Below are 23264 nucleotides of genomic sequence, written 5' to 3'. Positions count from 1 at the left end.
TGAAACAGAACAAGTAAAAGTGTGCTATTCTGCCAAAATAATATAGTTTCAACTGTATATATTCTTTTTATTTCTTGTTTAGATAAATGATAAGTTTTTTAAACCTGTGTATTTTTATTTTTTGGGGTGCAAATCTGTCAAACGAATTGGCCGAAAATCCATTACTTTTAGCTAAATAAGAAAAAATCAGCCTAAATAAAAGAGTTACAGACGAGAATTTTTATTTTTTTATTTTAATAAATTTAGCCCGAAAAAGATGATCCAAATAGTACTCATTAGTATCACGAACAAGTTTTCTGAAAAATATTAGGGCATACAGAGATAGCAAACAATAATTTTCTCTTCGGCAGTTGCAATCAGATGACGAGAATCTCTCTGCTTCGTTACTCTTCCAATGGTATTATTCCCTCTATCTCATTTTCTGCTATTTCACGTTCTTCTTCGGCAATTGCAATCAGATTTTATTCTTCATATCATAGCAATACATTCAGTTTTGAGAACGTCAAGTGTTCAGATGATGCTCTGACTCTCTTCCATCGAATGGTAAGAACGCAGCCTCTTCCTTCTGTTTCTTGCTTCGCGAAATTATTAAAGACTATGGTAAATATGAAGCATTGCTCTACTGTTCTTTCTCTTGTTCGAGAAATGCTGAAATTGAACATCCCAATTAATAATTTCATCTTGAATATAGCGATCAACAGTTATTGCCTAATGCATCGTTCTGACTGCGGATTTTCTATGTTAGCCATTTACTTGAAGAGTGGTACTCCATTTGATGTTGTCACTTTTAACACCTTATTAAGGGGACTCTTTGCTGAAAATAAGATCAAAGACGCAGTTAACTTGTTCAAAAAGTTGGTGAGAGAGAATATTTGTGAGCCTAACGTATTCATGTTTTCGACTGTCATGAATGGGCTTAGCAAAAGGGGCCATACTCAAAAAGCTTTTGGTTTGCTACGAGTAATGGAACAAGGAAGCACTAAGCCCAATGCATACATCTATAACATTGTTATAGATGCCCTATGCAAAGATAGAATGTTGGATGCTGCATTTAGCCTTTTTGAAGAGATGAAACAAATAAGCATTCCTCCGGACATTGTCACATATAATTCATTGATTGATGGTCTCTGTAAGTTTGGTCAGTGGGACAAGGTAAGGACTTTGTTCTTTGAAATGGTAAATCTTAATATTTATCCAAATGTGCGCACCTTGGCTATAGTAACCGATGGACTATGCAAAGAAGGCAAAGTTGGAGATGCTGAGGAGGTAATGAGACACATGATTGGAAAAGGTGTAGAGCCTAATGTGGTCACCTACAATGTGATAATTGATGGATATTGCTTGCGCGGTCAAATGGATAAAGCAAGGAGACTTTTCGATTCCATGATAGATAAGAGCATTAAGCCTGACATTGTTAGCTATAGCACATTAATAAATGGATATTGTAAGAACAATAAATTGGATGAGGCCATGGATTTGTTTCATGAAATTTCTCGAAATGGATTGAGACCTGACATTTTCACCTACAGTATTATTTTGAAAGGCCTATTTGATGTTGGAAGAACTGACTTTGCGCAAAAATTCTTTGTTGAGATGCAATCTACAGGGCTCAAACCTAATTTATGCACTAATCTCATTTTGCTCTGTGGTTATTTTCAGAATGGACTTGTCGAGAAAGCTATGTCACTATTTCATAAGTTGGAAATACAGAGAGAAGATACTGATATTGAATTTTACAATGCTGTAATTCACGGATTGTGCAAAAATGGTCAGCTCGACAAAGCTCATGCTATTTTTGAGAAGCTTTCTTTAATTGGATTGTTTCCCGATGTGATAACATACAATACAATTATAAATGGATTTTGTCTAGAAGGATTGTTAGATGAAGCTAAAAATATGCTAAGAAAAATGGAGGAGACTGGTTGTTCGCCAAACAATGGCACCTACAATGTTATTCTGCGAGGATTTCTCAAGTTTAGCAAAATTTGTGAAATTACAACTTTTTTGAAGGAAATGAATGAAAGGGGCTTCTCATGTGATGCAGCTACAGCAAAGTTACTGATACACCTTATAGCAGAGAATCCTTCTTTGCTAAACATGATACCACAGTTTCACTCGGGAAGTAAGGAGTGAATTTTTATTCACTTGGTTTATTCAGCTAGACTTATTACTGTGATGCAACTTCCTTTCACCTCTGCGAAAGAAATCACATCTAATGGAATTGCGGAAGCTAAAAGAATGGCAGTTAGAACATTGCTTGAGCTGTCCAAGCAAGCTTATTGAGGAGGTACATCTATTTTGATTGTTTTTCAATTCTACACTATCTTAGAAATCATAATTTATTGCAGTCTTAATATGAGAAATGAAAGTTTCCTTATGTGCACATGTTAAGTCTAGGAAAATCATTTTCCGTGGTATTTAGTGATTCAGGTAATAGTTTTCTATCTTTTCAATAATCAATAGCAACTTTCTGTAACTTAGTAATAGCTGTAGAAACAATATTTTTGATAGTTTCGTAGGTCTTGGTAACATAACCATAAATGTAACACCAGAGCTTACATGATAACATGGTACCAGCTCCTAATCACCACTGCGCACAGTTGGCCAGCATCAAGTGAGCTTGAATTACCATAGTTGATCCAACAAAAAGGTATGTTTAAAATTGCCATAGCAGCTTTACCCTTATATGCAAGAATTAGGGACAATACTTTCTCCAGGAAATAATCTCTTGGTTTCTTTTGTCTAATGCAAATTCTAGTGCGAGGAAGACTACAGAAACCAAAAGTTACCTCCTTTCTGACAGGGTCAGAGTGTACAAATCCATTCCAGATGAGGTCTTCCCCACTGGTACTATTGTGCTTCCTATTTGTGAAGATAAGTGGGTTGCTGTGAGCTTGGAATTCCCCAATGAGAAGTGTAGCTAATTATGTATTACAGTAGAAACATGTTACTTACGTTTATCGTCCTCTGAAACACAGAGGCTAGACTGAATCAAGGACTATTATAGCTACCATCTATTTAAAGTATTTTTAAAATTTATTTTCTGAAACATTGAAGTGCTTTTTGGAAGTTTAGTGGTATTAATATGAACTTAACAGGGTAAGTTCTTATCATATTTTAGTTGATTAACTGGGACTGCCCGAGTTCTTTTTTAAATTGCGTTTTCATTATGGTATTACCGAACGATAACTACTTAAATAAGTTCATATCTTAATTGCTGCTTGATAGTTAGAGGCCTCAGATGCAGATATTCTGCTTCCTGATCCCATTTCCCTTTTATAGTAACCTTTGCTACTTTATCTGTCAAGTTGAATAAGCACTTAGGACTTGGATTTGGTAATTAGCTCTCCCTTTAGTGAGAACAATAGGGTTTCATATTGATCCAAATAGATGTTAAGGACACTTAGTTCAGGCTAATAGATGTTTTCCCTGAGATTCACTTAGTGATGACATGTTAATGCAGTTGGAAGACTATCGAAAAATATACTTTTGTAGAGCAAATTGACATCTTTCCCAATTTCAGGCAAATGTTTCCATACTGTGTCCTCGGACTTGGAAGATGTTCCCCAGCCGAAACTTGCATGGATTCACTGTGAAAGATGTTCCCCAGCCTGAAGAAAGCAAAAGTAATTTTTTGGTTTGTGCCTATATGAAAGTAAATTCCACTAATGCTTTTTTTACTTTACACTGCTAGGACAACTAACTTCTAATAATTTCACGGAAAGACTCGTCAGCCAGGTGACTCAACTAGCTCTGAAAAGCTCTCCTTGTGAAAGTTTGCTTTTCATTACCAAATAGCAAGGGAACTCCATAGTTGGATGTCCAAATTCAACTTCAGTTCTGAGTTGTGAGGTGGAGGATGAAGAAAGGGAAGGTAAAAGGTGTTCAAAGTTTTCTGCATCATGTACTCATTCAGTCTTCACTCTAAACATACCTCTCCAGTCCATAGGTGCTGAAAAGTTTAATGCATCTTCAATTTTGCGGGGTGTGCGTGGTATCAATGTTCCAGTTGCCTAAAGAAACTCTATCATCAGCTGCAATGGCACCAATCCATTCCTCTACTGTCTAGAATGCAAATTCTAGCGCGAGGAAGACTGTAGAAATCAAAATTACCTCGTTTGTAACAGGGTCAGAGTGTACAAATCCATTCCAGGTTAGTTCTTGCCCAAGGATTCTGTTGTGCTTTCTATTGGTGAAGATAAGTGGGTTACTGTGAGCTTGGAATTCCCCAATGAGAAGTGTAGCGCCTGATTATATATTACAGTGGAGTCTTGTTACTTACATTATCGTCCTCCTGAACATAGAGGCTAAACTGAAACAAGGATGGCTATAGTTACAATCTCTTTAAGGAACCTTTCTATAATATTTTCTGAAACATAAAAGTGTTGTTGTGGAAGTTAAGTGGCTATTAATATGATATTAAAGGTTTTAATTCTTTGTTTATGGCCCTAGTTATTCCTTTTGTTCTGTTTATTTGCGGTTGCTATCTTCTTCAGGTTTAGGTGAACAAAGCATGAGTTTGGTAATGGACATTCGTCCTATTCCTACTGTTTGTCTAATTTTACTCATACTCTCTCTCTCTCTCATGTGGAGATACGCTAGCTGTACCATATAAGACAATTTTCAGGTTATTCTTTCTACATTTGTACTGGAGACAGATTATTTCATATTGTGCTTGCATATAGCTTTGGATTAGCAATCCAATAGACAATGATCATCAGTAGATAATCTGTTATGTAGCTGCTCAACCTTGAGATTGCTTTTATGTTCTTACTAATCTACGTCTTGTCTCTCCTCTCCCTCCTTCCCTTCTTTTGGCAAATGCAAGATGATGCTCTAGCTTTTCACTGACCTCACTAGCACTTGTGATTTATTCAAATGATGTTTTTTCGATTCATAACAAGTTGAACGATTACATAATAATCAGGTTGGATGTTGGTCATGGAAGCTGAAATGGAAAGTCAAAATTCCCTACAAAGTTGCTTGCTTTACATGGTTATTAGCAAAAGAGGCAGTTCAGACACAAGATAATTTAATCAAGAGAGGAGAACACTTATGCTCTAGATGTTAACTTATGTAGAGAGGAGGCAGAGACAATAAGACATCTCTTTTTGACTTGCAAGTTGACCGTACAATTATGGAGGATTTTCATCAACTTAAGAGGAATTTTATGGGCTATGCTAGGAAGAATACTTGAAGTTCTAGCTTGCTGGAATAAAGAAGGTAATATTTCTAGACATAAAGAGAAATGGAGAAATGTCCCAGCCTGCATATAGTAGACAATTTGTGAAGAGAGGAATCAGAGATGCTTTGAACTTGAAGACAAGTTCAGTGACATCCAGAAGATGAAGATGGAATGTCTAGTTCTTTTCTATTTTTGGTGTGAAGGAAAGTTTTTGGAGGATCATGAATCCATTTGTGATGTTCTAGAATCCTTGTGAGAAGACCAAGGATTAGAAGTGTTTGGTTTTTATGCACTCCCCTTTATAATTATGGGTGACTTCACAGTTCTAGTGAAGTCTATAGTAATATACAAATATGTTACCTTCTCAAAAAAAAAAAAGGGATACTTTGTTAGTTATTCTATTCACAATCATAGCTGGGAGGAAATGCAAATGTCCCAACTAAATTTGAGTTACAGAAAGACTAGTCTCATTCTTCAGCTTCGTTCGCAGACTTCATCACGTTGGCGACATAGAACCCGAGACTAAGAACTGAAAGAGCAGCAAAAGTCATTTTCATCACTTTCCTTGGCTTCTTCAGGTTTGCAGCCAAACAGCTATCGTATCCGGTTGTTTCATCATCCATCGAATCATCTGTTTATTCATCTTCAGATTTTAGCTTCTGTTTGCTCTCTGGTTTTAGGACTAGTGTTCATTTGTTCTTCTTTTGCTGGCTCTTTAGCAGGGGTATTACCAGCATTATCTTGTTTAGTAAATTTGTCTCGTAAGGGATGTGTTTTGTGTTATTATGAAATTTTCTTGGTACTCTTTCTGGTTGTTTTTTATTTGCCGTTTAAGGTTTTGGTACACTAATTAAAATTTTCATTTAGTAGCACTAACCATAAGGGACTTTCGATTTAATTACCCTTATCTTTTCTTTAAATTGGGTCAGTAATGACTATTTGCCTTCTTGAAGTAGTAAGGGTGGAAATGGAAAAAATAATTACTGCCTTCTTGTTTTCTAAAGTGACAAATATTTTGAACCAAATTATTATTTTTTCTTTTACAAGGATCTAATCATCTTGGCCCTTGTTTGTGACAGATTTACACCCACACTATTCAGACTTCAATGACATCATCATCCATTCAATTATCGACATGGATGCTGACATGATCACCATCTAGAACTCCAGGTCAGATGAGGAATTTTGTCTGTGTTCCAGGAGTGAAGTATGGTGCTGGCATTGGTCCTGGAGTATTCGCCAAGGATTCCATCAACAGAAGAAATTGCTGACAGAATCAAAAAAATGCTTGCAGTCCTTCATACCAACATCCTCTGAAGTTAATCCTGCTCTCAGCAACATGGTAGTTGCTGCTAAGCTCCTCCGCACGCAGTTGTCCAGCACCAAGTGAGCTTGAATTAGCATCGAAAAGTCCTGTTTGAAATTGCTATATGCAAGAGTTAAAGAGAATTTTTTTCTTCAAGAAATAATATGTAGATTTCTGAATTCTGGCAATTGTCTGAGATTGCTACTTTGGCTCCTTCAATCAAAGTGCTTCTTGTATATTCTATGAAAATTGTTTATCTACCCTCAGTTTGATCCTAGAACTTAACAGAAATTAAATATGTATTTGTGTTACAGAGAGGGGCCATCCAGTCTCCTATAAATGGAGATCTGGACTGCATACATGGAAAAGGCTCATGGAGATAAAAGAAGATATAGAGAAAAACATTCACTGGAAAATCCGTAAAGGGGAGGTGTCCTTACTGGACAGGGAAGGGAGCTCTACCCAGGCTAGGAGTTCAATGTTCAACCCTTCGAAAGACCAAAGGTCTATCAGTTTTTTTGTGTTAAGACTTTTGGAGGGCAGAATACCTACTGATGATGTGATTGTTTGGTATTCTTTGCACTTCAAAATGTACTTGTTGTAATCAGGACGAATGTGAATCCATTGATTTTCCAGTAAATCCTGTGGCATTTCAGTTCAACTAGCTATGAAATGGTGATTTCATGATGTTGGCGATGTAAAGCCCAGTACCAAGAACCAACAGAGCAACAAGAATCATTTTCACCACTTTCCTTGGCTTCGTAAGTTTTGCAGCCAAACAGCTAGCATCTCCGGTCGTTTCATCATCGGTCGAATCATCTGTTGATTCATATTCAGATTCACGGTAAGAACTACTTGAACTATTTTTATCTGCTGGCGATATTTCTGCAAGATTTTTAGCTTATGTTTGCTCACTGGCTTTAGGACTAGTGTGCATTGTTCTTTTTTTTATTTTTGGCTAGCTCTTTATCAAGGGTATTATCAGCATTATCCTGCTGGGTAAATTCTTCTCTTAAAGAGGTCTTCTGTCTTTTAGCAGGGGTATTTTCAGCTTCTGTGGCCTTTTTTTCACTGTTGAAGTAATCAGTTTTTGCTGTTTGACATGAAGAATGCCATTTTCAAATTTTGCACTGATTTTGCGTTTGTCACAATTTTCTGCAACAGGAAAGTCCTGAAACCTTTGCCATTTGTTCTGTGCAGCCGGCCAAAAAGTGTTACTAACCGGTCATCCTCCAAAGCCGTCTGAACAAAAGATGGAGGTTGTGCAAAAAAAGTGATGCCTTCAGAGCTATCCATGTTGCAACCAAGTTTTGCTAGTAGATCTCCAGCCTTTATTTGCTCCCTTACGTACGGAGTATGACGGGATCATCCAACTGCCGGATTAGGAACCTGCAGTCGTGAAGAATATTATTAAATAAGGGGTGTGAGCTCTGTAAGATATTCATTACTGTTTGTGTGTCTAGGTTCACTTCGAGAGGTTTGTATTCATGATTATAAGCCAATTGCAATCCATGATATAGCGTACGTAGTTCAGTTTCAACACTCCCATGAGAGATGTGGTGTCCTGAAAAGCCGATGTGCCAGTTACCCGTGGAGTCACGTATGACACTGCCAATCCCGCCCTGACTTGTATTTAACCTAGCTGAACCGTGTGTATATAGCTTAAATGTGTTAAAGCTAGGAGGGTGCCATTTTATTTGCATTGGAATTCGAGTATATGTGAAAGCTGTAGAATGGCGACATAGTAAAATTACGCCGCCTTGTTTAAGACTTGAGATTTTGAAAGAGGCGTAGCATGGGAACGAAAAACTTTAGCATTTCTAGCTAACCAAATATGTCATAGGCAGAAAGATATGAGGATGTAGTTGGGAAGATTAAAGGGATTAGGGATATCATTGTGGAGAATAAGTTGATGCAACCACTGGATAGGTGGGGTCGCATTACCATCTAGGGTAACTGTTTACCCGGAAAATCGGATATAGTTAAATTTATAAGTAGTTCTAAGGATATGCGATATACCTTGACATAAATCGTACGTAGAAGTGGAAATGTTTAGATTCTTGGCTATAAAATGGGAGATAAATTATTGAACAAGAAGAGTGAGTGTGTTGAGTAAAACAAGCTAAAGAGATTTATTATTCAATAAGAGAAGTAGTCTTTTCTTCCAATGTGTGTCCTGTGCTTACAAGGATTCCCCCTTTATAGTAAAAGGATCTTACTTTATTTATAATAAAAAATATATAGTGGAGAACCCATGATGAATTGTCTCTTCCTCGATTCCTGCCAAGATTTTCTTCCCTAGTGCGGTTGCAACGGCTCTTGTCTGCGAGCTCGATACTGGCTCGAGCTCGGTATTGGTTCGAGTTCGACATTCGGGGTGAGTGTCAATTGGTCTGTGCATCTCCGACAACTGTCACGTTGCTTTGCGGTTCAATTTGGTCATGGGCTCGATAATGATACCGAGCCGATTCCTCGATCGGTCTTGGAGCTCGAAGTTTGTTTGTACTATCTTCGGAACTCGTCTCGAAGTCTCACTTCGGTCGCTTACCATTCGAACTCGATCAAACGTACGAAGGCCGGAATCTATTTCGACTGTATACAGATAGTCCCCTCGTTTCTCAGGAAGAATGTGGTGAGAAGCGATATGATTTTCAATGGCTCGATCGGATTATAAGCTGACGTTTTCACTGGGCTCGATCATGACGTATGTGATAATTGTCCCGTCGATTTAGTCTTTCAAGGTATTTAATGCACGTCAGACGGTGGTCGGCCACCGCTGATACTGAACTGTCACGGTATAAACCTATAAATAACCCTTCCATTTATCATTTACCACTTTTACATCTTCAATCTCCCAAATTTTCTTACTCTTTCTGCCTCTATTTCGCTGCTTATAGAGCCACCTTCATCAGCGTTTGGCACCATCAACCTTTCATCTTCCTTTGTTTTCTTTCTCATATATCAATGGCAAAAACTTCAAAAACCGTACCTCAGAAGGAGAAAGCTTCCTCTTCACGGCCGTCCGGCGGCAAGGCGCCGGTGGAGCCGCCTCCCCACGAGTATGTTCCTGGCCCGTGTACTCTAAAGATCGATTTTAAGGTTGAAAATCCTTCGTCGATTCCGGGTCGATGTGAGCATGTGTCGATGTACATGTGCTCGATAACATAGGGTCATCTCGAGGCTGTGAGGAAAGACTGCAACTGGGGTCCCGAGGTTGTGTTGCAAATTCCCTCTCCCGAAGAGAGCGTCATCACTCATGTGGAGGGGTTTTTAAGTGTTTATACTTACCCCTTCACGTTGGGTCCCATCGACCCAGTGATCATTGATTTTTGCAAAAGATATCAGGTCACCCTCGGTCAAATTCATCCTTCTCTATGGCGCATAGTAACCTTACTTCGCTTCTTCTCCAACAAGGCCGGGGGGCTGGATTTTACCCTAAATCACCTCATACGATTGTATCAGCCTCAAATCTTTTGAGGACTAATCATACTCCATCGCCGGGCAACGAAAGCTTTAATGTCGAGCATCGACGAAGACAAGGATCGGGGTTGGATGGGCCGTTATATTCGGGTGAGGACCCGTGACCTTATCCCGGAAGAGAAGATGCCATTCCCCGAGGAATGGAATTTCGACTGTAAGTGATATTCGTAAGGCGTTGCTTTTCGTATCTTTCTCTGATTCTATCTCATATCTCCCTCCGATATACAACTGCCCCTTGGATGACACAAGCGGTACCCGACCTCGAGGATTGGGTTCGGAAGTTAGCCTCGACTTCCTCTTATGCCGAACGCGCTTGGCGTGATTTGGCGAAGGGTAGGTGGGAGGCCAAGAACCACGGTAAGGGTCACTTCTCATGTTTTTTGAAACGTTTTTATGCTCCATTCGTTATTGACTTCCTTTCATGCAGGCGTAACCAAGGATGCCGTTTTGAGACCTTCGAGTAGTGAGGAAGGAACCAAGTCCCCGGTCCCGAAACTGGGGAAAGATAAAAAGCGAAAAGCTGTCTCTTGGTCAGAGGACCTCAAGCCCAAAACTCAAAGGATGAGGAGGAAGGCAATCGCTCTTCCGATGGACTCGGTCCAATGACTGAGAGAAGAAGAAGAAGAAGAAGAAGAAGAAGAAGAAGAAGAAGAAGATGCTTTGGCTTTGGTGGTCCGATCCGCGAAAGCTATCGAGGTTGCCAGACCTTCTCAGCCGATGACGTCTACACCGGTCGGGGCCGGTTCCGATACTCCGAGTTTCGATCAGAGTGTCCCGAGCGATTCGCTCGAGACCATGATAGTGGGTCATTCGCCTTCTCTTCCGACCTTTTCTGAGGAGGCGTTAAAGGAAGCTCGAGAATTGAAGACCCCCGATATGGGGCAGAGGCTCTAGTGTAGGGGATCCTTTTCGGGATTGCTTTATTAGAGTCGGTGATGCCTCCGATATTAGTGACGCTTCTCTTCTCCTAGAAGAGGCCCAACATTTCATTTCTCGGGTAATAATTTTACTGCGCTTGGTTTCTTCGTTCTTTTCTAAACCTGACTTGTGTTTTTTCCCTTATGTGTAGGCCATTAGCAAGTTTCGAGCCGACCTCAGCCAGTATGAGGTCGAGCTTCAGAAGGTCTCGGGGGAGAGAGATGCTCTACGGCTTCTTTGCGGCCAAAAGGATGAGGTTATAAGGGACCTCCAAGCAGATTTGGCTAAGGCTTGTGAAGAAGAGGCCGAACTAGATAAGCAGGTGAGCCTCGTTCTGTTAGAGTATGGGTTTGACCCAAGTGTGGAGGCTAACCCTTCGTTATCTCAGCTGCAGCAAAAGGTTGAAAAGATCGGGTTGCTTCGGGAAGAAGTCGATCAAATCAAGGCCGAATGTGATCGGTGGAAGGAGACTATCGACCGCCTGGCTGCAGAAAAGAAACTATCTTGGCCAAATTATCATCGGCCGATGTTCAGCTTCGAAGCGTCAAGCAAAAAGGTTCGGCTCAGGCCAAGAGGATCGAGGAGTTTGAAACAAGGCTTGCTAAGGCCAAGGCGGAGATTGAGTTATCGAAAGTCATGGAGGACAAGTCTATTATTGTGCATCGAGCCGATGCCAAGGCTGCTCAAATAGAGGCAAGAGAGGCAGCAGATACTGCCGACACTCAAGCACATTGGGTTGCCGAACTTGCTAAGTGTCGATCTCGGAGGGAGACCCTCGAGGAGATACACGCTTGAGGTTTCGATCTTGCTGAAGAGATAAAAAGGGCCAAAGAACTCGAAGTTGATGCTGAAGGCTTGGCTTCTGATGGCGACGATGATGATAATGATGATGATGGTAGCAAGAGCGGGTCCGATAGCTGGGGGGGAGCCCAGTGGAGAAGAGACCGCTCTCGATGATAACCCAGAAGCTTAGCCCTTAGCTTCTACGTTGTATTTATTCATGTAAACAATCTTTGTATATTTATACTAATATCATTTTCTTTTACTGACTTGCTTCTGCTTTCTTGCCTTGTGAAGATTTCATTCATGCCTTGCAAATGTTTTCATAAGGATTTAGGCGATTTCATCTAATTCGGCCTTCGTAGCCTTTATGGTCGAGTGAGTGTTTGCTCGAACTCGAAATAAAAGTAGCCCACAGGCTTAGTAGTCAAGTGAACGTTTCGAACTAGAAGTAAAGTAGCCCGTAGGCGTAATGGTCGAGTGGGTGCTTGTTCGAACTCGAAGTAAGATAGCCCTTAGGCTTTAATAATTGAGTGAGTGATTGTTTCGAACTCGAACTCAAAGTATCTGAGCCCGTAGGCTTTTTATGACCGAGTGAGCGATTGCTCGAACTCGAAGTAAGATATCCCTTAGGCTTTAATAGTTGAGTGAGTGATCGTTTTGAACTCGAACTCAAAGTATCTTAGCCCGTAGGCTTTTTATGAGCGAGTGAGCGATTGCTCGAACTCGAAGTAACATAGCCCTTAGGCTTTAATAATTGAGTGAGTGATTGTTTCGAACTCGAACTCAATGTATCTTAGCCCGTAGGCCTTTATGACTGAGTGAGTGATTGCTCGAACTCGAAGTAAGATAGCCCTTAGGCTTTAATAATTGAGTGAGTGATTGTTTCGAACTCGAACTCAATGAATCTTAGCCCGTAGGCTTTTTATGACCGAGTGAGCGTTTGCTCGAACTCGAAGTAAGATAGCCCTTAGGCTTTAATAATTGAGTGAGCGATTGTTTCGAACTCGAACTCAATGTATCTTAGCCCGTAGGCTTTTTATGAGTGAGTGATTACTCGAACTCGAAGTAAGATAGCCTTTAGGCTTTAATAATTGAGTGAGCGATTGTTTCGAACTCGAACTCAAAATATCTTAGCCCGTAGGCTTTTTATGACCGAGTGAGCATTTGCTCGAACTCGAAGTAAGATAGCCCTTAGGCTTTAATAATTGAATGAGTGATTGTTTCGAACTCGAACTCAAAATATCTTAGCCCGTAGGCTTTTTATGACCGAGTGAGCATTTGCTCGAACTCGAAGTAAGATAGCCCTTAGGCTTTAATAATTGAGTGCGCGATTGTTTCGAACTCGAACTCAATGTATCTTAGCCCATAGGCTTTTTATGAGTGAGTGATTGCTCGAACTCGAAGTAAGATAGCCCTTAAGCTTTAATAATTGAGTGAGTGATTGTTTCGAACTCGAACTCAAAATATCTTAGCCTGTAGGCTTTTTATGACCGAGTGAGCGTTTGCTCGAACTCGAAGTAAGATAGCCCTTGGGCTTTAATAATTGAGTGAGTGATTGTTTCGAACTCGAACTCAAAATATCTTAGACGGTAGGCTTTTTATGACCGAGTGAGCATTTGCTCGAACTCGAAGTAAGATAGCCCTTAGGCTTTAATAATTGAGTGAGCGATTGTTTCGAACTCGAACTCAATGTATCTTAGCCCATAGGCTTTTTATGAGTGAGTGATTGCTCGAACTCGAAGTAAGATAGCTCTTAGGCTTTAATAATTGAGTGAGTGATTGTTTTGAACTCGAACTCAAAATATCTTAGCCCGTAGGCTTTTTATGACTGAGTGAGCGTTTGCTCGAACTCGAAGTAAGATAGCCTATAGACTTTAATAATTGAGTGAGTGATCGTTTTGAACTCGAACTCAAAGTATCTTAGCCCATAGGCTTTTTATGACTGCTTGTATCAAAAATTCTCTTGATGGTGGTTGGCCTTTAGGCCTGTTTGAATCATGAAGCAGGAAGATCTTTTCAAAGTGTGAGATATCTGAAAAAACAAGAAGTTCTCCTTTATAAGTCATTATACATGTGTTTGTATCTTGTGCCAGAGTTCGAGAAAAACTACGTGGGCATGGTTCGTTTTGACCATTTGGCCCTTACACTTTTCTCTATCGAGACCCTGTTCGACATGAATTTGATATGAAATAACTTTCTTATGCCGAACTTGATTTATTCGACTGGTAGCCCCCCAGTATTTAGTTGATTATGAAGGAGCCTCGGATACTAATGATTTGTCCTCGGGTAGCACATAGTTGTTGCCTCGTTAAAAACTTTGCCGGAAAAACCCATTTGGGATAAAAGCCGGACTAAGGGAAAAAAGAGTACAACGGGTGCTTTGAAACCAGAGGTCTTCATGTTTTTTGTCGAATTCCTGCAATGAGTTAGTGTCGAATATACGTATATAGATGATAGAAAAGAGAAAATCATACCTTAACAATAATATTGTTTGAGAAGCGATATGTTTCAATTGTTTGGTAATGGTTTTCCATCCATTTCTCTAAGTTTGTAAGACCCTTTCCCGACTGTATCGAGGACTTGATAGGGTCCTTCCCAATTTGGGCCGAGCTTCCCTTCATTAGGATCTCGAGTGTTGACAGTGACCTTCCTTAGGACCAAGTCCCCGGTCTTGAAATGGCGGAGGTTGGTTCTTCTGTTGTAGTACCTTTCGATTCGTTATTTTTGTGCAGCCATTCGAACCAGTGTCGCTTCTCGTTTTTCATCTAATAACTCGAGGCTAGTATTCATTGCCTTGTAGTTCGATTCTTACGATGTATGTCAAAACCTTGCGCTTGGTTCCCTGACTTCGACCGGAATTAAAGATTCGGAGCCATACACTAAGGAAAATGGAGTCGCTCCTGTACTGGATTTAGATGTTGTCCGATATGCCCAAAGGACTTCGGGCAAAATCTCTCTCCACTTTCCTTTGGCTTCGTTCAATCTTTTCTTTATGTTTTGGATGATAATCTTGTTCGTTGATTCGGCCTGTCCGTTCCCACTAGGATGATATGGTGTTGACAGTATCCTTTTTATTTTATGATCTTCGAGAAATTTTGTCACTTTACCGCCGATAAATTGCTTACCATTGTCACATGTTATTTCTGCTGGTATACCAAATCTACACACGATGTGATCCCAGATGAAATTTATAACCTCTTTCTCTCTTACTTTTTCGAACGCCTGTGCTTCAACCCATTTAGAGAAATAGGCAGTCATAAACAAAATGAATTTAGCTTTACCTGGGGCCGATGGTAGAGGGCCGACGATATTTATTCCCCATTTCATGAATGGCCATGGAGAAATGACTGAATGAAGCTGCTCTCCGAGTTGATGGATCATTGGTGCAAACCTTTGACATTTATCGCATTTACGAATGAACTCCTTAGTGTCCTTTTCCATGTTATCCTAGTAGTATCCTGCTCTGATGATTTTGTGAATTAGTGGTTCGGCGCCGGAGTGGTTTCCACAGGTGCCCTCATGGACCTCTCGTAAAACATAATTGGTGTCCCAAGCATACTGCCAGTGGTCCGTCGAACGTCCTTCTGTACAATGTTCCATCTTAAACCAACATGAACCGAGCAGCCTTGGTCCGTAGAACCCTCGATTCTTTAGAGTTTGATGGGAGTTTTCCGTTCTTTAAGTATTCAATATACTTATTTCTCCAATCCTAGGTTAAGATTGTGGAATTTATCTCAGCATTCCCTCCTTCGATTATAGATCTCGAAAGTTGAACGACAGTCCCCGAGTCGATCTTATCTTCTTCGATCGACGACCCCAGATTTGTGAGTGCGTCGGCCTCACTGTTTTGTTCTCGAGGAACACGTTGTAGGGTCCATTCTTTGAAATGGTGTAGAGTTACATGTAGTTTGTCCAAATACCTCTGCATCCTCTCTTCTCGAACTTCGAAAGTTTTGTTCACTTGGTTCACCACTAGCAAAGAGTCATATTTGGCTTCAATGACTTATGCTCCCAGGCTCTTAGCTAGCTCGAGACCTACAATCATGGTCTCGTACTCGGCCTCATTGTTAGTTAATCTAATAGTGGGAGGTTTTAATACAATGCCAAGCCCGGATCCCTTCACATTTGAAGCACCATATGTGTAGAGGGTCCAAACCCCCGACGATGTACCTGATTTTAACAAGAGTTCCTTTTCAACTTCGGGTACGAGGGTTGGTGTGAAATCGGCCACGAAGTCTGCTAAAATTTGGGGCTTGATGGCTGTTCGAGGCTGATATTCAATATTGTACCCACTGAGTTCGACGGTCCATTTGGCCAATCGGCCCGATAGTTCGGGCTTGTGCAAAATGTTTCTAAGTGGGAAAGTTGTTAGAACGCATGCGGGGTGACATTGAAAGTGGGTATCTAGTCTCTGCCTCTCCTAAAGTCCGACTTACATAATAAACAGGAAACTGCGTACCTTGCTCTTCTCAAACTAGGACACCGCTTACCGCGATTTTCGATACCGCTAAGTATAAATAAAGCTTCTCATCTGCCTTCAGAGTGTGAAGTAATGGTGGGCTCGATAGGTACCGCTTCAGTTGTTCTAGTGCCTGTTGACATTCTGGGGTCCAGGTGAAATCGTTCTTCTTTTTGAGTAGAGAGAAGAATTTGTGGCTTCGATCTGACGACCTTGAAATGAATCGGCCTAAGGCAGCTATCCGTCCGGTTAGCCTTTGCATTGCTTTCACACTATTCATGACGGTGATGTCTTCGATGGCTTTGATTTTGTCGGGGTTGATCTCGATCCCCCGATCCGACACCATGAACCCAAGGAACTTGCCCGATCCAACCCCGAAAGCACATTTCTCGGGGTTGAGCTTCATGTTGTATTTCCTTACAATTTTGAACATTTCCTACAAATGAGTCAAATGGTCCTCTGCGCGCAGGGACTTAACTAGCATGTCATCAATGTAAACTTCCATCGATTTACCTATTTGTTCTTCGAACATTTTATTCACTAGGCGTTGGTACGTAGCCCCTGCGTTTTTAGCCCGAATGGCATTACATTATAGCAATAGGTTCCATACTTAGTGACAAATGAAGTTTTTTCTTGGTCCTCCGAGTTCATGCTAATTTGATTGTACCCGGAATAGGCGTCAAGAAAAGTGAGGATCTCGTGGCCGGCTGTGGCATCGATCGATGCTAGGTAGTGGAAAAGAATCTTTGGGGCATGCTTTGTTTAGATCTTTATAATCTACACACATTCTAAGTTTGTTCCCCTTTTTGGGGACTACAACCACATTGGCTAACCATTCGGGATATTTTACTTCCGGAATTGACCCTATTTTGAGAAGTTTAGTTGCCTCATCTCTTACAAATGCATGTTTTACCTCGGATTGAGGTCTTCTTTTTTGCTTCACCGGTTTGAACCTAGGGTCCAAACTCAGCTGGTGCATTGTTATCGATGGTGGGATTCCTGTCATGTCTAAATGGGACCAAGTAAAACAATCTATGTTATCAATAAGAAATTGAATAAGTTTTTTCCTGAGTTCGGGGGTCAACCCCGTTCCCAGGTATACCTTTCTCTCGGGCAGACGTTCGATTAATATAACCTGCTCCAGCTCTTCGATCGTTGACTTGGTGGCATCGGAGTCGTCAGGGACGATGAAAGCTCGAGGTGTCGAAAACTCTTCCTCGTCATCTTCTATTTCCTGCTTCACCGGTTCGGTCGAGATTGGTTGCTGTGATTGCTATCTGATTTCTCACCTATCTTTTGTGTTTGACTTTTCTGAGGTCGATAACGTTGGTATCGGTGTTATCTCATCGATCGCAACCATTTCCTTCGCAGCATGATACTCCCTGTATACTGTCTTCACGCCGTCCGACGTAGGGAATTTCATCATTTGGTGTAGAGTCGAAGGCACTGCCCTTATATTGTTGATCCATGGTCTTCCGAGTAGGGCATTGTACCTCATATCGCCTTCGATTACATGGAACTTGGTGTTTTGGATGGTTCTAGCCATATTTACGGGCAGAATAGTTTCCCTTTTAGTTGTTTCACTGGCCATATTGAAGCCGTTTAAGCCCCGAGCTGCGGGCACGACTTGATTCTGTAAACTGAGCTTCTCCACTACCCAAGATCGGATGATATTTGTAGAGCTACCTGGATCCACTAAGACACGCTTAACTTGAACTTTATTTAATAGGATAAAAATTACCAGAGCGTCGTTGTGAGGTTGAGAGATGCCCTAGGCTTATTCAATTCCCAATGATAAAGTGCCCTCGGGTACATAGCCTCGAGTTTGTTTTTCCCCTATGGCCGGTATCTTGCCGTATTTGAGCACGGGTCCCTATGGAGTATCGACCCCACCGATAATCATATGAATGATATGCAGAGGTTCCTCTTGTTTATCGTTTTTGCTGGCGTCCCTTTCTTTGAAGTGATTCTTGGCTCGGTCACTGAGGAACTCTCGAAGGTGGCCCTCATTGAATAGACAGGCTACCTCTTCTCTTAATTGTTTGCAATCCTCGGTCCTGTGGCCATGCGTACCATGATATTTGCACATCGAATTCGGGTTCCTTTGGGAAGGGTCGGTTTACATGGGTCTGGGCCACCTAGTATCTTTGATTCTTTCGATCGCCGATACAATGCCCGATGCTTCGACGCTGAAATTGTACTCCGATAGCCGAGGTGCCTCTATAGGATCGGCATATTTATCAATGCCACTCTTGCTCATAAGCCACCGAGAATTTTGTCCTCGATCACTCCCTCGATTGTTCCGAGCGGCATTGCACGTCGAACTGTTGTTCATTCGATCTGCGATGTACGATTGATATCGGTCTCTGTTCGGCCTTTGCTCTCTGTTGATGTCCCTCTGGTTTTGAATAGCTGTCCTGTTCTGATACATGGATTCGGAAGGAGCTCCCAACTGATCGTCTTCGACCCTAATTTTTGACTGATATTGGTTGTGTAGATCCGCCCAAGTTATCGCTGGATACTCGGTCAAATTTTGCTTCAGCCGACATGATGCTATTGAACTTTGCTCATTCAACCCTTGGGTGAAAGCTTGGACGGCCCAGTCGTCTGTGACCGGTGGCAATTCCATGCGTTCCATTTGAAATTGGGACACGAACTCCCTCAGCATTTCATTACACCTTTTTTTTTTTTACTTTGAAGAGGTATGATTTCCTTGTTGCAACCTTTATGGCACCGGCATGTGCCTTTACAAACGAATCCGCTAACATGGCAAAAGAATCGATGGAATTTGGTGGCAGATTATGATACCAAATCATCGCTCCCTTCGAGAGGGTATCTCCGAACTTTTTCAATAACACGGATTCGATCTCATCGTCTTCCAAATCGTTACCCTTGATGGAACACGTATAAGAGGTGACGTGTTCGTTGGGATCAGTCGTACCATTATATTTGGGAATTTCGGGCATACAAAATTTTTTGGGGATTGGTTTTGGGGCTGCACTCGAGGGAAAAGGCTTTTGTATGAATATTTTTGAATCCAGCCCTTTTATCCTTGGTGGAGCTCTCGGGATCTGATCAACCCTGGAATTATATATTTCTACTTTTTTATCGTTGGCTTCGACTCGCTTTGTGAGTTCCTCGAGTAATTTAGTAATTTCGGGAGTAGTCCCCAATTCTTGGTCGTTTGACTTCACTATGGCTGGCTCCGTTCTGTGGGTGATTTCTCGAAGCGGATTGGGTTCCGGCCTGCTTTGTACCTGAGTTTGGCTCTGCAACTGAGCTATCGCTATTTGCTGGGCTTGTAACATCTCGAAGATCATCCGTAAGCTGACTCCGATCTCCTCCACGTTATGGGTGTCTTGAGCTACGGATCGAGTACTACCCCGAATGCTTTTTTCCTGTTCGGAATGTTGGTTTGCCTCAAGAGCCACTTGCGAATTGACATCTAGCAGGACTTCGACTCGGATTTTAGGTACTTCGACTCGAGCTTCAGTGACATCGTTAAGTGGCCTTCCGGCCCTGGGTATCAAGTTGTTGGTTTCATCTTGAAGGCCGGCTTCGTGGTCGATAGGTAAAGCCATCAATCGAGGGTTTGCCATTGCTGATTTGAAGTTGTAAACTGGTGTGTATTGCAGATTTGTATCAAACAACCACCGTTACCCTTAGCCCCACGGTGGGCGCCAAACTGTTTACCCGAAAAATTGGATATAGTTAAATTTATAAGTAGTTCTAAGGATATGTGATATAGCTTGACATAAATCGTACGTAGAAGTGGAAATGTTTAGATTCTTGGCTATAAAACGGGAGATAAATTATTGAACAAGAAGAGTGAGTATGCTGAGTAAAACAAGCTCAAGAGATTTATTCTTCAATAAGAGAAGTAGTCTTTTCTTCCAATGTGTGTCATGTGCTTACAAGGATTCCCCCTTTTAAAGTAGAGGGATCTTACTTTATTTATAATAAAAAATATATAGTGGAGAACCCATGATGAATTATCTTTTCCTCGATTCTCGCCAAGATTCTCTCCCCTAGTGTGGTTGCAACGACTCTTGTCTGCGAGCTCGATACTGGCTCGAGCTCGGTATTGGTTCGAGTTCGACATTCGGGGTGAGTGTCAATTGGTCTGTCCATCTCCGACAACTTTCACGTTGCTTTGCGGTTTGATTTGGTCATGGGCTCGATAATCATACCGAGTCGATTCCTCGATCAGTCTTGGAGCTCGAAGCTTGTTTGTACTATCTTCGGAACTCGTCTAACTTCGGTCGCTTACCATTCAAACTCGATCAAACATACGAAGGCCGAAATCTATTTCGACCGTATACAGTAACAATGGTAGGAAGCATGAGAAAATCGATCCAAAGTTGTGTGGCTGGTGGAGAAATGAGGAATAAATGGGAAATAGTTTCTGGGCTAAAGGGTCAGAGAGCATAATTTGCAGTGTTAATTATGCCTAAGTGGTGATGTTATTGCAATGCGTAGGCGATTGTGGTTGTAGGAATGCGTAGAGGTGTTCATAACATGCAGCGGAAGACAATAACAATCTTAGGCAGAACTTTTCGTGTTTAAAAATTATTTTGCATGTCAAAGATCGGATCTAAGACGTATCTGGTGAAGAGAGTCTCGTTTTAAATTTCTTCGATAGTGCGAAGACTCTATGCGTATCCACACCGAGACTGATCATTGCTATCAACTCTTTGATTAATGAAATCTCGCGAACAAATTGAATGAAAATATTATGTTAAAATTTTTCTCAAAAATCTCAACTCAAAGGTAGAAAAATAAGAAATAATTTTCTTGTACTAGTATTTTCTATCTTGGCTTTGTATTGCACTATTACTTTCTCAAAGTAATTTTCTTCTCAAGAATAACTCTCTTGGTTTTTACATGACTTTACAATATGTGTAAGATCAATATCACCCTAATTCTTAATTAGGACTCACACATATATATACACATAATTTTCATTGGAAAATACAAATCACATGCTTTATAGTAAATATTTAAAAAATATGTAACTCATTTATGGAATTCAAATTGAATTCTACAACTTAGTCATACTTTTAAAATAAAAAACATGTAACTCATTTATGGAATTCAATTCTAAATTGAATTCTATAACTTAATCAATATTTTAAAATAAAAACATGTAACTCATTTATGGAATTCAATTCTAAATTGAATTCTACAAATTAGTCAACATTTTAAAATAAAAATATGTATCTCATTTATGGAATTCAATTCTAAATTGAATTCTACAAATATTAATTATAATTACCAAGTGCATATATATCAACCAAGAGATGTAATTTAATTTTCTTATTTAAAATAGAAAACTTCAACTTGTCCACAATATTAATTATATTCTCTGTGCTAGCAAAGAATATAATAATATTTTATTTGGACTAATAACTAAATTTCTTTGATTAATTAAATTATTTAATTTAATTATCAAATAATAAAGTAATTAATTCTTTAGCAAAGATCAGAACACTCGTTAGTGTGCGACCCCATAGGTTCAATACTAAACCGGTAGTAAATTGATCACATCAATATACTAATCAAGGGTGGCGTCTAGCAACACTCCTTAACGACCGGATAGCATGAAGTATACAATTTACTCTCAAGAAACTGTAGAAGAATAATGTATTAATTCCTTCTGTCTTTATAGCTCTGGGTCACCCTAGGATATGGTTCAACTGTCAAATCCTAATAGGCGACAGACTATGTGTTCATATAAAAAATAATCAACCATTGAATGACCTAAGAAAATTTTTTCTTCTTTTATTCAATCGCCCTGGCCAAGGTCTTAATTTGGTCGGTTATAATTTATGACAACATGGAGCTTAAACTCATTACCAAGAGTTGACAGATTCCATCTTGATCAATCACTAATTCTTCAAATATTTAATCGTACCCAATATCCTTTCAACTATCGCCCTAGGGCCATAGGTGTCTAGTATCAAAGCACAATAAATAACTTGTCAATTACTATGATGATATCAGGTCAAAGGAAACTCTTACATCACATTCTTCAAGAGAATATTCTATTGACAGTTTATGGTAATTCTAACCATTAGGATTTATCTAATGAATCAGTTCAATGATCATATCTCTATATGCATCATCTATTTATGTTATTTAGTTAATGAGATCAACTAATCTTTATCCCATAAAGACGATCACATAAATATTGATATAACCGGATTACTAATGTCCAAATTAATAATCCTACGATCAAGAACAAAATTTAGATTAAGTTCTAAGAGACTTTACTCTCATTATCATGATCTCCATCATGATGACAAGTCTCAAAATTTAATCAAGGACCTTATTAAATTAATTAAGCAATCAATAATAACTATGATAAACGAATATCAAATGTCATATATTTTTATGTCAAATAACATTCACAAAAATATATTCAAATCATCAAATATGAGATTGGATCTAGGGCATATCTAATATATCCCTAACAATCTCCCACTTGCACTAGAGCCAATCGCTCTTGTACTTCATTCCCAATTTTCACTTGTGCTTGTCAAACTCCTTTGCTCCAAGTGCTTTAGTGAATGGGTCTGCAGCATTTTTCTTTCCATCAACCTTTTGAATTTCGACGTCTCCACGTTCAATGATCTCCTTCGCTTAACATGTTTGGATTTTTGGTGTGATCTTGGTTCTTTTTCTTGAGCAATGGCTCCAGTATTGTCATACAATAATGGAACTGCACATTCTATTGAAGGAACCATACCAAGTTCATTTAAGAACTTTTTCATCCATACAGCTTCCTTTGCAGCTTTACTAGCTGCTATATATTCTGCTTCAGTCACTGAATCAGCTACTGTAGCTTGTTTGGAACTTTTTCAACTCACTGCACCACCGTTTAAGGTGAATATATAACCATAAATAGATTTTCTGTCATCTCTATCTGAAGAGAAACTTGCATCAGTATAACCTTCAAGTTTCAACTCAGAATCTCCATAAATGAGGAATTGGTCTTTAGTCCTTCTTAAGTACTTAAGAATGGTCTTCACCACCTTCCAATGTTCCTCACCAGGATTTGCTTGATATCGTCTAGTCACTCCTAGTGCATAAGCCACATCAGGACATGTACATGTCATGGTATACATGATAGC

At 40.1% G+C, this 23264-nt stretch overlaps 1 protein-coding gene across 15 annotated transcripts; it reads left to right on the top strand.

The window, feature by feature from the left end:
* Positions 1-254: 254 nt before the first annotated feature.
* Positions 255-8169, top strand: LOC107767370 (uncharacterized). 15 transcript variants are annotated; one of them, XM_075239542.1, is made up of 9 exons: positions 255-2287; positions 2578-2650; positions 3524-3626; positions 3695-3874; positions 4010-4153; positions 4928-5763; positions 6265-6571; positions 6806-7335; positions 7656-8169. In XM_075239542.1, the coding sequence occupies exon 1, from the start codon at positions 361-363 to the stop codon at positions 2131-2133; it is 1773 nt and encodes a 590-aa protein (XP_075095643.1). In that variant the 5' UTR covers positions 255-360; the 3' UTR covers positions 2134-2287; positions 2578-2650; positions 3524-3626; positions 3695-3874; positions 4010-4153; positions 4928-5763; positions 6265-6571; positions 6806-7335; positions 7656-8169. The 15 variants fall into 15 exon arrangements, with proteins under 15 accessions (XP_075095643.1, XP_075095642.1, XP_075095646.1 ...); XM_075239541.1 differs by lacking the exon at positions 2578-2650 and having other exon boundaries at positions 3726-3874; positions 3950-4153; XM_075239545.1 differs by lacking the exon at positions 2578-2650 and having other exon boundaries at positions 3943-4153; positions 7692-8169.
* Positions 8170-23264: the final 15095 nt, after the last annotated feature.

Source organism: Nicotiana tabacum, chromosome 19 (assembly GCF_000715075.1).
Source record: "Nicotiana tabacum cultivar K326 chromosome 19, ASM71507v2, whole genome shotgun sequence".
Classification (NCBI taxonomy): Eukaryota; Viridiplantae; Streptophyta; class Magnoliopsida; order Solanales; family Solanaceae; genus Nicotiana; species Nicotiana tabacum.
Note: the sequence above shows the minus strand (reverse complement) of the source record. Positions and strands in the feature narration are given on the sequence as shown.

What these genes read in the sequence shown, in the direction of transcription:
- LOC107767370 (XM_075239541.1), top strand. Translation starts at nt 361, where the DNA reads ATGACGAGAATCTCTCTGCTTCGTTACTCTTCCAATGGTATTATTCCC.